Source organism: Pezoporus flaviventris, unplaced genomic scaffold (genome assembly GCF_033815535.1).
Source record: "Pezoporus flaviventris isolate CSIRO_AGI_PZ_B2104156 unplaced genomic scaffold, CSIRO_AGI_Pfla_v1 ptg000001l, whole genome shotgun sequence".
NCBI lineage: Eukaryota > Metazoa > Chordata > Aves > Psittaciformes > Psittacidae > Pezoporus > Pezoporus flaviventris.
The window spans coordinates 37,506,651-37,520,611 of NW_026892549.1; the positions used below are offsets into that span (position 1 = coordinate 37,506,651).

The following is a 13,961-nucleotide window of genomic DNA, read 5'->3' on the forward strand; positions in this document are numbered from 1 at the left end:
AAGTCATATAAGAAAATCCTTATTCATATGAAATCAGATTTTTTTTTCTCTCTTTGTCTGAATATGGTGGACTCTTCCCTTTTCTCCCTTATTCTTTCTCTGCTGATGGCAATGGCATTTTATGTGGCATTTTTTCAAAACCCTGATTTGATTAGAACAATTAAATGTGGCAGTGTACTTATGAAAATATGTGAAAACCTTAGGGTACAGGCTTTTTCAATCATCAAGGAAGACTCTGAAACTGCTCTATGGGGGCAGGTTATTTTATTGTTGCCTCAAAAATAAACCCTTTTGCCCTTCACACTCCTGTTGCACAATCCATATAATGGTTTGCTCTCCTCAGCAGGCCTAACCTAGCACTACAGAGCAGGTTTTGGCTGGAGCAGAGTGTTTGCAGCTCTTCAGTTCTACTTTGGATTGTGGAACCTGCCCAGTGGCCAGTCCATCCATCAGTAAATTCCCTATAGCTGAAACATGGAAGATAATTGTTTTGAAGGTCATTTTGGTGGCATGAAGAGTACTGAATTCAGGGCTTGAAAACTTTGTGAGTTTTCTGGCAAATGAAGTGTTAGTAACTCTCAGCCTGCTTACACTCACCCACCTTAGGTTTTTTTGGCCAAGCTAAGCATTCAGTTAACAGTCTGTGTCACAAAATGGTACAGTGCACTGGTTCTGGGTGGCAAAGTCTCCCTTGCAGCTTCAAAAAAATGCACCATGCATGTTTTGAAATCATCCCTTTAATACTTATAAACACAGTACTTGTATTTCTGTTTAATTGTGTTTACATGTACGAGCTAGAAAATTCATACAAATGGAGGACTTCATGGGAGACAGGCAATCCCCTTCATACTAGATTTGGATAATTTGTAGCAATTCCAAAGAAAAGAAATTTTACCCAATGTGTATTGTAATGAATCTTATTTTTTTCCCTCCCCAGAACAAATTCCAAGGCATGGTCTTTGATTTTGTGACGAAACAAGCATTTGATATCAGTATCATGATACTTATCTGCCTTAACATGGTTACAATGATGGTAGAAACAGATGATCAGAGTGAAGACATGGAAAACATTTTATATTGGATTAACCTGGTGTTTATTGTACTTTTCACTGGAGAATTTGTCCTGAAATTGATTTCACTTCGCCATTATTACTTTACTGTAGGCTGGAATATTTTTGATTTTGTGGTTGTCATTCTCTCCATAGTAGGTAAGAATAATTCATTTTTATGAAATGGCTAATTCTACAGAAACTGGCACTTTTTGGCATGTAAAGTCTATTTATATTTTGGTTCAATATTGTCACTAGAAAGTCTGACCACAATTTTTGTTTCTTCTGATTTCGTATTACCCATTAGATAACTGAACAACATGGTAAGACATTTTTTAGCAATAGGTTTCATAACTCTCATTTTTCCATTAGTTGAAATCTGATACTTACTCTGAATGCAGCAGAAATTCCTCAGCATACAAACAAACCCATACATGAAAGGCAATTTTGATATAAACTAACAGTGGCAGTTGCAGGAAGAGTCCAACAATCAGAAATCCAGGAGAAGAATCCGTGTGGGACTGTTGCTAGGCTAGCATGCAAGCAGCCTGGACAGCAGGGTAAAACCCTCAGCTTGCTTCAGAGTTTTGTTTGATCCTGGGAGGTTTTACGCCTGAGCTAGAGTGAGCGACCAGAGAAATAGAGCTGAAGCCGATGTAGTAATAAATCTATGGCTCTGCTAATCTTTGCTTTATCTAAAGGAGAAAACATGAAAGAACTTGAGTAAAAATTCTGTCCTTTTAACTTCTCAGAACTTTTTAATATGCAAATAGGTTTGCCATTTTTGTATGGAAACAAATAATTTTTTGTAATTTTTTGTAATAAAAGGATGTAATTATTTTTTCGGCTTTGAGGTACATAATACAACGCTCAATTCTTCTATTCTTCAATGAGTTCTAAGAAGCCTTTTTATCATAGGTTTGGAATTGCTGTGTCATTTAATACTAGACTTGTGGTCACACCATTTCATGTGTGATTAAGTTGTTATCTTCAAACATACATATTTTCTTTGAATACCATCACTTGATTATGTGGCACTTTAATATTATTATAGGTATGCTCTTTCTTCAGATTAACTGAGATTATTTTTTGTTACAGTTCAACAGAAAGCTGCCTGGTCCTAGCATTTGCTCGTCCAAATACATAAGTTATAAGTTCTTCCTAAAAAAGATTGATTTTGTGTATTTGTGCATTTTTTTGCATACTCAGTCCTACAATTAATGCTTAAAAATATAATTGATGCGGTTTTTTGTTATCCTGCAAATTACTTCAGAATTTCTCTTGGGATTTATGGGTTTCTAAAGGTTTTACAGGGGTTTTGTAAAAACAGCTGAATGGCTAATTTCTAAAATCTCTTCAAATATCCTAAATTTATACAGTGTTTGTAGGATAAGTTTTTAAAAGTCTTTTTTAAATGTAATAATAATATTCTTTACTAATTTAACTTGTTTTTTCAACAGGGATGTTCTTAGCTGAGATGATTGAGAAATATTTTGTGTCCCCAACGCTATTCAGAGTCATCCGACTTGCCAGAATTGGCCGAATCCTGCGTCTCATTAAAGGCGCTAAGGGAATCCGCACGCTGCTGTTTGCTTTGATGATGTCTCTTCCTGCTTTGTTCAACATTGGTCTGCTGCTGTTCCTGGTCATGTTTATCTATGCTATATTTGGCATGTCCAACTTTGCCTACGTTAAGAGGGAGGTTGGGATTGATGACATGTTCAACTTTGAAACGTTTGGCAACAGCATGATCTGCCTGTTTCAAATTACCACATCTGCAGGCTGGGATGGTTTGCTAGCCCCAATTCTTAACAGTGGGGAGCCAGACTGTGATCCCTATAAAGACCATCCAGGGAGCTCCGTTAAAGGTGACTGCGGCAACCCTTCTGTTGGGATTTTCTTCTTTGTCAGCTACATTATCATATCATTTCTGGTAGTGGTGAACATGTACATTGCTGTGATTTTGGAGAACTTCAGTGTTGCTACTGAAGAAAGCGCTGAACCCTTGAGCGAGGATGACTTTGAGATGTTCTATGAAGTCTGGGAGAAGTTTGATCCCGATGCAACACAATTCATAGAGTTCAGTAAGCTGTCAGATTTTGCAGCTTCATTAGATCCTCCTCTTCTTATCGCGAAACCAAACAAAGTCCAGCTTATTGCAATGGATCTGCCCATGGTAAGCGGTGACAGAATTCATTGCCTTGACATCTTGTTTGCTTTCACAAAGCGTGTTTTGGGGGAAAGTGGGGAGATGGATGCCCTCAGAATACAGATGGAAGATCGGTTTATGGCAGCCAATCCTTCTAAAGTCTCCTATGAACCAATTACAACCACATTAAAGAGAAAACAGGAGGAGGTATCTGCTGTCATTATTCAGCGTGCTTACAGACGTCATCTTTTAAGGCAAAAAGTCAAAAAAGTTTCATGTATATTTAATCAGGATAAAGGTAAGGATGAGGACAATCTGCCCATGAAAGGAGATATGATTATGGATAAACTAAATGAGAACTCTACTCCAGAAAAAACAGATATGACCCCATCCACAACCTCCCCACCATCCTATGATAGTGTAACAAAGCCAGACAAGGATAAATATGAAAAAGACAAATCAGAAAAAGAAGATAAAGGTAAAGACAGCAGGGAAAGTAAAAAGTAACACAGAATTCTGTTTGTGATAAACTGTTTACAGCCTGAGAAAGTATGTATTTGTGTCAACAGGACTCCTGTAGGAGGTACATGCCAAACTGACAGTTTTTACATATATAAATATATATATAATTATATATATATATAAAAGGTCAGTGCCTATAACAAGACAGTGACCCCTCGTCATCAAACTGCAACTCTGTAAAACAGGGTAACATCTTGACAGGAGGTTGTTGTTTTTATTACCAGCTGACACTGCTGAAGAGAAGATAAAATGGCCAATCAGACTGTAGGGACCAGTTAAAAAAACAAAGGTGCGAACCTATGAATCTCTGTGTTTAACATGAAACACACAGTACAGAAATTGTATCCACTGTTTGCATTTCAACAGCCACATTTGCCATATTTTTACAAAAATCAGTGTTGGTGAACTTATCATTTTTTAATTCACAGGTTGTTTACTATTATATGTCACTATTTTTGTAAATGGGTTTTATGTTGGGGAAAGGGGTATGAGAACCAGGTGTTCTACTCTCGGATTCTCTCTAATGTACAGACAGAAGTGATTTGCATGAAGGCATGCTGCACTTGTAGTTCATGCATGGGAAAACATGACGTCGCACAAAGCAGCAGAGTCTGACTACTTCCATGTTTCAGGGTGGCTCTATATTTTGAGGTGCTTAATAACAGTATCCATCTAGTATCTCATCCAGACAAATTTTAATGTGCCTGTAAAGTCCCATAGAGTCTACAATAATAGAACAGATATTTTATTTTTTCATAAGTCATTTAACAGTAGTTGAACAAATTCTGCATAGATAATTTACCGAGGGACATAGCGTCCATTTTTCTTCTGTAGAAAACGGCTTACCTGAACTTGGGGAATTGAATTTACCAAAAACCTGCAAACCTTAACGATTATGAAGTTGTTCTGCTTCACCCTGCAGTATCGTTTAGCCATCTTCTGCTCTCAGCAAGGTTGACATTGTATGTGTTGATTAAAAAAGTACCGTCTATGTAAATAGTTTTTTTATCCCGTGGTGCATGTTTGAGCAAACAAATAATGACCTGTGCACAATATTTATTGCATCAAATATGTACCACAGTAAGTGTAGTTTGCAAGCTTTCAACAGCTGATATGAAGTATTCCGTACCATTATAGATAGTTTGGAAGCTATCACTGATGCATGTTTATCTTGCCTTTGCTGCTGTAATTTTACTCCTTCCACTGTTGAAAGTCTAATATGGGAAGCCATATCTCAGTGGTTAAGTGAAACAAATTGTTCAGTTGGTCGTCATTCTTTCATGACATCAAGCAATAGTTTGCAGCTATTTAAAAGCTCCTTGCTTTGCATTCTAAAATTTTAAGTGACTACTGTACGGTGTATAGTCAGGCTGTACAGGATATGTTGCAAACTGCTTAATCTGTTGAAACACACATGGGTAGAATTTTCTAAGAAAATATAAATATTGTAAAAAATACCATTTTATTTTATTTTTCAGCGTTTTGTACATAAAATAAGAATTGAGAATTATCTTCAGGTTGATGTCACTGTCACTTTTGTTACTTTCTATCCATAGCACTTTTTAATTCCAGAACTTCACAAAGTAAGAAATGAAAGAATGGGGTAGCTTTAGGTTTCTGCTTTTTTATTAGTACTGTATTTTTGCACACATTTTAATGTGAAATAAGTTTCAAACTGAGTCCAAAATGCACTTGCTTCCAAATAGATATAACTTGTAATTGAAATGTGTTGGGGAAGACTTGTTTAAAATTCTAGCACTGCCTGCATCAGAAGTTTCAAGGTAGTCTTTTTATTCATGAAAACTTTACTGGTGTTTGTTTACATAGACTATTCTTCTTGTTGATTCATGCTGCACTAGAACTGTTCAAAATATAATATGGGATCCACAATGCTTTTTTTCCACAGGAATTAAATAGCAAACTTGTATAATTGATCACATGAGGACATTTTGTGTTTCTTACACAAGCAAAAATTCGATGTTGACTCCTCCTTTTACAAAAATATTGACTTGTGTGTCGGTGAACTGCATGCAGGAAAATGCTATTACCATACAGAACAGTAAATCACATTACAGTTGAGCCAAAAGAATAAAGACTTCATTTTTTATTGTATTTAATTGTTCTGTCTTTGTTTTCATCACTAAAAACTGTTGGCTATCAAGAGGTGTTATGAAAATAAAATGGGAACATATAAAGTGTAAGAAATAAGGAGTAGCGATTAAAAAATATACTACTAGATTTGCAAAAGTAATAAATTGAAGCCATATGCTTTTACAAAGATCTTCAATATGAATTGGACTTAACACTCTTCGGCTTATTAAGCCTGCTTAAAAGTATTCTTTAGTAGGATAATGTTTATGTGTACATGATGATTAAACCCCATTTTCATGTCAGGCATTCTCAGACAACTAGAAAAAAAGGTTGTTAAAGAAACTACCTAGCTATCAAGGCTGAAAACCAGTATGTATAATTTCAATGACATTTTACATTTGAAGTGAAAAGTTTTTTTTGTGTGATAACAAAAATTTTGTTTACTGTATGATTTGTAAAATACTTATCTGTTATTTTGCTTTAAGACATGAGGGGTAGAAGTCAGCAGAAACTTTGCAGGAAGTTTTGGTAAAGCATCAAATTTCTTTGTGTTTTTTTGTTTGTTCTTTTTTTTTTAATGTTAAGGTGCTGAATGCAATTACAATGTGAAAAATACTATGATTTTAAACTTGTATGGTGAATTTACAGAGTACTCTTCACTGTCAGGGAGCTGCCATACATAGAACAGTGCATACATATGAATGGAAGGGCTGATACCAGAATCCAGGAGGTAGATGCAGGACACGCATTACAAAAGTGTTGGCAGTGGAACTGAGAATTTTGAGGGAATTACTATAAATAAGTATTTATTGTGTCAGTCATGTCATGTGAATCACTTGCTCTGTCTCCACTTTACAGAATTCCTCACGAGATGCTTAGAAGTATGCTGGAAAAATACCTGGTATCAAAGTATTTCTTTTTCCCCTAACACTGCTTCCTATGAGACACAAATCAGTTTCCTGACAAACTGAGGGACAAGAAATTGTCTTTAACTATGTCACGAGTGTCTTCTCAATGCATTAAAGTTACATTTCATTTACATTGTTTCAAAGTCATCTCTGATCCTGTAAAACGTGCTAAAATTGGTTCTCAATAAAATAGCATTTGCCACACTGAAAGCAGGGAAGATGATTTTTTAGGTAGCAATCATATGTGAGTGCTATTTCTAACAAGGATTTTTCTCTGTTGTAAGTGTAAAGTAATGCCCTGAGGGTAGGATACCCTGAACAAGTTAAAAGCTAAGGAAAACACGCACTCATCACAGGTGTGCAGACATGTATCTCTGTGGAGTATCAGGAAAACCAGATATAGCCAAAGCTTTACGTGATGTGCAAGTCTTGGCTTTGAGACAAACACTTCCCAACGGAGCAGCTGGATGATGCCCATCATCTCCCCACATTTTTCAGCCACTAATGGTCCGTCAAGATTGCTTACACCAAAAATGACTATTACTATACTAATGTAGCAAGTTCTCAGGCTGCAGTGTTGCAATTTGATTTTTTACCTCTGCCTATGAAAAAAACAGTTGTCAGGGTAAGGTCTAGGATAAGAAAAGATGAGAGAATCTGAATTTCTGTAATTTAAGGACCAAAGCTATGGCTGTTTGGTTGGTCTTTTGGAGGGAAAGGTATTGAAAAAAATGACATACAGTTGTATGAATTAGACCATTCAGCAAATAATCATTATTCTTCTTGCAGGGATTCATACCTAACAGACAGCTAGTAGAAATGAGAAACATAATTAAATACCTCAAAACCGATAAGCAGGTATGGTTTTGCTTGGGCCCCTCTTCCCCCTTCTTTTTTTACATATCTGTAGATTTACTGAGAACACCCGCTAATAGGCTGCAAACCAACTAATGCGCAGGTTCATCCACCGCAGCCATCTCCTGTATTTCACCCGTTCTGTTACAGAGGGATCCCGCTCTCTACAGCCGTGGTCCGAGATACGCAGGGTCTGAGCGCTCGAGTAGCACCATGAGCCCGTCCCTTCACGCGCCCTACAAAGCCGCGTGGGTCTCCCTGTATCTTCCCCCCGCCCCAGGAGGCGGCCGCTGAGCTCCCCACGCCGCCTGTCGCCACGCAGCTCCCGGGGCCCCCAGTTCTCTCCGCCCGGCGGGCCAGCGCCGCCTCCCGGCCGCTCCGCGCGGTGCGCCTCGGTCAGCACCGCCCCTCCTCCGCCAGGACCGCAGGCGCGGCGGATGGGGGCCGCCTCCCGGGCTGGTGGGTGGGTGACGATCGCCCTCTCCGAGCCCGGCGGCCGTCGGGTGGTTCGGGACCTGCTCGCGTTTGCAGGCGCAGGAGGCAGGTACGGGGAGCGTGGGGAGGGCAGTGAGGCGTGTGGCAAGGGGCTGCTGCTGCTGCTGCCGCTGCCGCCGCCGCCGCCGCTGCCGGGGGGAGCGCGAGCCCCGGGCGGCACCTCTGCGCACGCCCCGGGGGGGCGAGCGGCGGCCCCGGCCCAGCGCGTGCTGAGGCGGCCAGAGGGAGGTGGTCGGTGCTGCGCAGCCCGCGGCTCGCCGCCGGTGACGGAGCGAGGCCAGGGGCCAGGCTTGCCCGTTACCTGCCGTTGCTGGCTGAGCAGCCCAGGCGGCGGCAGCAGCAGCAGCATTAGCTGGAGCACTGGTTGTTCAGGTGAGGACCCGTAAGCGCGCTGAGTGTTCCTGACCGTAGGGGAGGCTGTGGAGCAAGGGTGCACCCGTGGTTAGCCCAGGAGCTGGGGGGGGGGGGGGGACGACGACGACGATTTCGTGAGGAAGGAAACGAGTGTGCGGTTGTTGTTGCGCTGAGAGAGCAGCTGAATGCACTGGATCCTCGCCGGTGAAACCATTTGCCGTTCCTGGCGTTCCTGACACCGGGCACTCCCAGGGCTGAGGCGAGGTGGCCTGACTCACCCCTCAGGGCTCGGGGTTTCCGCTGTCCTCAGGCGCTGCAGATGCCCCAGCCCCTTCGCTCCCAGCTGCGCCGGGTGGCTCGTGCCGTGCCAGGCTGGGTAACGGTAGCGCTGGCTTGCCGCTGGCATCCGGGCAGGCCGGCCTGCCTGCCTGCCTCCCTGCACGGGTGGCGGCAGAGCGCTGCGAGGGCAGCCGGCAGTAGCCCGTGTAGCCAGAGCTGTCCACTAGAATAAATGTGAGCCATTTCACAAGGTTGCTGTGGTTCTGGATAAATCCTGTGCTGCTGCAAGACTGTGGTAGTCCTGCGTGAGAAACTGTTCGGAATCTGCTCAGCACAGCAAACTCCAGAGCAACAACAGATACCACCCGTTCTTTCGTTGCCTGAGTAGGTAAGAAAGGCAAACTGTTGGGCAGTGGCTGATACAAACTATTAGAGATACGGAATAAACAGGCTGCTTCAGGAAGGAAGGCATGCTCCGTTTCCCGATTCTTTCACTCGTATTAGTGAATTGTACTCATCTGATTTTGCAGTGCTTTGAATGAGGGTGTGTTTTACTGGGGGAAGGTTTGTTACCTGAAGTCCGGCGCAAATGATTGCACATCCACAGTTGTTGCCTTTGTTTCACCAGTGTGCGAGTTGGAGAATGAAGCATTTATGCAGTATGTGGGGGGACATAAAGCTCTAAGAATTTCGTAAATTTGAATATATTTGGGAGGTGGTAAAGTAAATAAAGATACAAGAGCAAAGGTGCCAGAGTGGCATAGCCTAGGGTGGCTCCAGGACAACTGTGCTTTTCAGTCTTGTCACAGGGAAGCAAGCTAAGTAATCTCTTAAATAGCTCTTTTAATAATGGACTGTGAGGAAAGGTCTGCCCTTTCTGTATGCCTGTTCTTTTCTGTGGGATTCTTTTTTGTTTGTTTTTTTTTTTGTTCTAGTATGTTATTTTTGTGCTTATTACATGAAGCATAATTCAGGTTAGCCTCGCTGGTTGAGGGTGACTCACTGAAAATCTCATCTATCATTTCTTTTAGAGAATGCAGTAAAGAGAAGGGAAATCAGGGAACTCAGAGAGAATGTTTCTATTTATCTTTGCAACTAAGCTTCCTTTATTTTAAAGTGTTCTTATATATCTTTGATGGAGCTCTTTAGATCTGACTAGCTTTTATAATGAGATAAACACAACTTTCTGCAGTATGTGGTGTAGGTTTGGTCGAACCTAGAGAAATCTATTTGTAATTTGAGTTAGGTAGTCTCAGATTTCTAGGTTATGAAGCATTTCATTGTGGGCTGGCTTCTTCACTTGATGGGGACCCTTACTTGTGCTTGCAGCATGCAGTGTTGCCTTACTGTGAATTTATCATTTTTATAGGTCTTGTGCTTTACTGCTTAGACTTTGGATTCTGTCAGGTCATTCTAATGACAATTTAATATCAGTTTCTGCCTTCGTGATTGCGTAGCAACAACAGCTTGGAAAAAATAAGCAATAAGCTACTGTAGGAGGTTGTAATTGTGTTGTTACAACACATATCTGCTATTGTAAATTGTTGTACTTTGGAAACAAATAGCCTTGTAGAGAGACTGCAGATCGGAATACAGCCCAGTTTGGTGTTTGTCACACTGATAGTACAGCAGTAGAAGTAGCAGCTTGCTTTAACCACAGACAGATGTTACAACACTGATGTAAGACATTCACTTGCTCAAAGAGGAGAGGGGGTGAATGGGGTTGAACTGGGGTTTGTTTCCTTTTCTAAATAGCCAAGTATAAATAGGGCAATCTTCTACAGGTGGCTGATGGTGACTAATTTAGAGAAACAGTGAGCCAGAGGACAAAGGGAGTTGGATGTCCCTGGCAGCGAAGACATCTGCCTAACATTTGTATGAATTGAGAAATGCAGAGCATCCATATTACTGAAATAATGTTTTGGCAAATAGATGCAGTGTTAAGTGAAAGACTGATATATGCAGTAAAATGAACTAGAAGATTAAGTATTTTCCTGTGGTTTTTACTATTTGTAGTATACTTTATTGTACAAGTTACTTTCTTACTGCACAGCCCTTTTTCCTCACCAGTCGCCACTCAGGAAAAGATACTGGTATTTTTGCAAATTCTAAAAATTTGTCAAATTAATAACGTCACCCCATTCTCAGTATAAAATTTTACCATTAGAAGCTTTGCATACTTGATTGTTTCACTTTGTTGTAAACTGCTTGGCTTCTTAAGCCCAATTTAAATACTTTTACAAGCCATAATAAAGATGCAGGTGTCACCTCCCTCCCCCTGTCCATCATCCTGTTTACCTATGACTTTGTCAGGCAAAAATGAAAAAGCCTGTTGCATTTCCCAGGTGTGAATACGCTCCATTGGAAGTGCCTTCCATTACTATGAATGTCCTCAGTTATTTGATGATCTGTCCAAGCATTTCACCAGATCTGTGCAGTTCTGTGCCAGGGCATGCAGGCTAGGTCAAAAAGGAGAATGGGCATGGCTAAATTGTGGGCAGCTGCTCTAATCTGTGCCCTGGGGCAGGGGATGAAATGAAGAGTTAATCAAAACTAATTGGTTTCAGTGGTGCTACATTCTGTGTATTGTGCTGTCTGATAAGCGTTAGAACAGATAAAAAAGTATGTTTTTAAGAACAGATAAAAAAGAACTTATTTCCTAATTAATGGTTCTGCAGAACCATCTGGAACTGTGAACTGCAGATAGGACTTGTACTTAGTTTCCAAGGTTTCTTTTTAAAGTAATTTTTCATAATCTGATACTTAAGCAGTTATACTGTTAAAATAAAAATGTATTTCGAGTATATATTGAGACTGCTTGGATGTGCAAAGGCAGTTTTTGCAAATACTGTTCTGCAAAACTTTTCTCCAGGGATCTTTCCAGCTTTGTGGTTGTGTTACAAATCAGCACATGGCCTACAGGTCACTCCATTTCAATGTAGTACTTCTCATCTTGTGTTCTCGAGACATTTTATATCATACACATTTGACAGGAAAATAAATCTAGCACCTCTGTAAGATTTATAATGGGGTGCTGAAAAGGGTATGTTTGTAATATGAATTCCATGTTATTACACAGATCCTTTGATCAGTTTGTTGGTTTTTTTACTCACACTTCTGGGAACTGTTTGTGTTCAAGTGGGAATTGCATGACTCTAGGTTTGACACTGATTTTTCACTTGGCTTTGAAGTGCCAGCAGCCTTCTCAAAAGGCTTGATATTCTATTTTAGTAATCAAACGTTAATTTTTGTTACCTGGTGAGAACACAGATGCAAAGGGCAAACTGCATGCTAACTAACCTTGAAATATTGTGTTAAACAATTGCATTATTGTAGATCTTGCTTTATACAGCCAGTCTTATGCAATATTCTTCTTTTGTGTGCCTATCAGCAAGTGCTTTAGGATTATTTTTGTTGTTTTTTTTTTGTTGTTGTTTTTAAGGATCTGTTTATTGTCTTGTGAGTAGATGAACTAAGCAATATAAATCATGAGTGTACACTTTATACCAAGTATATCTGGAGAAGGCATACATACAAGTTGGTATTCTTGAATTGTATGTAGCAAGTCTTAACCACTAATTTGCTTACCTTCCTTTGTATAAACAAAATATATATGTGCAGCTTTTAGTGAAAATTTGCAAAATGCTTGTGGAGGGAGAGTTTGGAAGTAAGATTTGAGGAAGCATTTTGTTTTCAGGTTGCAAATACCCAAGCATTTTTGATACAAGAACCTGGACTACTGGTAATTTCCCAGCAGACATGTTTCTGTTGTAGCCTTGCTATGTCATGACTGGCTTTTTTTGCAGTTCCCATGGTAACAAGGATTTTTGATCTGCAAAGCAGAATAATGTGTATGGTTTGAGGAGGTGTGTGTATATATATATATATATATATATATATAAATTTTTTTTTTTATCACAGAGGAAATCTTGATCCATGAAAACTGATCAGGCACTCTGCTGTCCCCCCCACACCCCCATCTCACTCCTTAATAATCTGTTTTGCTGATAAGATTACATTTAAATGTGAAATCCTGACAAGAATGAAGTTATTTTTTCTATTTTTTGACATAGCATAAGAGATGGTGGAAAATCTGTAAAGGCTTCCTATAGTGATACCATAGAAAATGTGTCATCTTCCAGGTGGAGTCTTGACAAACAGAAGGCCATTGTACATGTATATAAATTTTAATGCATATGTATTTGTGAGCATTGTGTATGCATATAAGGAGGAATGAGAGTTCAAGTTGCTCAGGATTTGCATTGGCTTCTGCTAATATTTTCTTTGGCTTCGACTCATTTCCAGGATGTATTCATAAAATACTTTTCAGATGGACTTACGCATTTTAACTAAAGGATATCAAAATATTGTACGTGATTCACAAACAAAAAATGGTTAACAGTGGTAATAATTTTGTGTGTGCGCCCTGTATCCCTCACGTTCTCAAATGAACACATGGGTAGCATGGGAACTAAGTAATTAACAGGGGAACCCGCCATAGAGTAACTATGCTTAAGGCATGGGTTGCTTTTTTTAGAGTTTTCTTTGTTACATTTCTTTTTGAGCTCTTGCTAGCCGTTTGAGATTTGTCAAGTTCCCTCCACACCCACTTTGGTTTTATTTGTTTGGGGCTTTGTGCAACTGGTAAAAAAGAAAATGGGAACAATACAGTTATTGAAACAAACAGCATAGGCAAAGGAGGTAATTACCATTTATGTTGTAAAAGCCCTCACAATAGTGCATGTAAGAAAGATATGTTTGTAACACCTGAAAGGCAATTTAGAGATGTATTAAAAAACAATTTGGAAAGTCAAGTCTACTGCCACTGCCCTGTTGGTCTTCATGGTGTTTGGTCTGAGACCTCTCTCCCACAGCCACCATCACCATACACACAGGTAGGATAATTCTGAAATCATGAAAAGGAAAAAAAAACAGTGCACTGATCTCTGCAAGTGAAGCTACTCGTCCAAAGACATGCAGTTATGCTGGAGAAATACTGTGCAGATGTAGGGCAACCTAGTATTTAGGTAATAACTTCATCCAGACACCTGCTTGTGAAAGATTTTTTTTTTTTCACTAGTGCTATTACCTGTGTATGTCATAGCTGTGACAAAGTAACTTTCATACACAAGAGACAGAAATTGAGCTTAACACCCATACCCAGACATGAATACCTTGGGTGAATATCAGGGTTTTTTCAAGTGAAGCTACAAGTTCTGAAATTACTATATTTTTTTTCTCCCCACTCCCCCAGAGATG

General features: G+C 39.9%; 2 protein-coding genes across 8 annotated transcripts in view; both read left to right on the forward strand.

Annotated features, from left to right (window-relative positions):
- LOC133268727 (sodium channel protein type 2 subunit alpha) overlaps positions 1 to 5,829 on the forward strand; it is a 79,250-nt gene extending 73,421 nt beyond the window's left edge. For all 6 annotated transcript variants that reach the window (XM_061452290.1, XM_061452319.1, XM_061452281.1 and 3 more), the window contains 2 exons: positions 938 to 1,208; positions 2,510 to 5,829. In XM_061452290.1, the coding sequence (XP_061308274.1) occupies positions 938 to 1,208; positions 2,510 to 3,705 (1,467 nt within the window). In that variant the 3' untranslated portion in view covers positions 3,706 to 5,829. The remainder of the gene's footprint in view (positions 1 to 937; positions 1,209 to 2,509) is intronic.
- A 2,429-nt stretch (positions 5,830 to 8,258) lies between these two features.
- Positions 8,259 to 13,961, forward strand: part of CSRNP3 (cysteine and serine rich nuclear protein 3) — a 101,712-nt gene continuing 96,009 nt past the window's right edge. Inside the window, exon 1 of one of the 2 annotated variants that reach the window (XM_061452403.1) lies at positions 8,259 to 8,432. The gene's annotated coding sequence lies outside the window, so the exon portion shown is untranslated. The remainder of the gene's footprint in view (positions 8,433 to 13,961) is intronic. The other variant, XM_061452393.1, reaches the window with a different exon arrangement.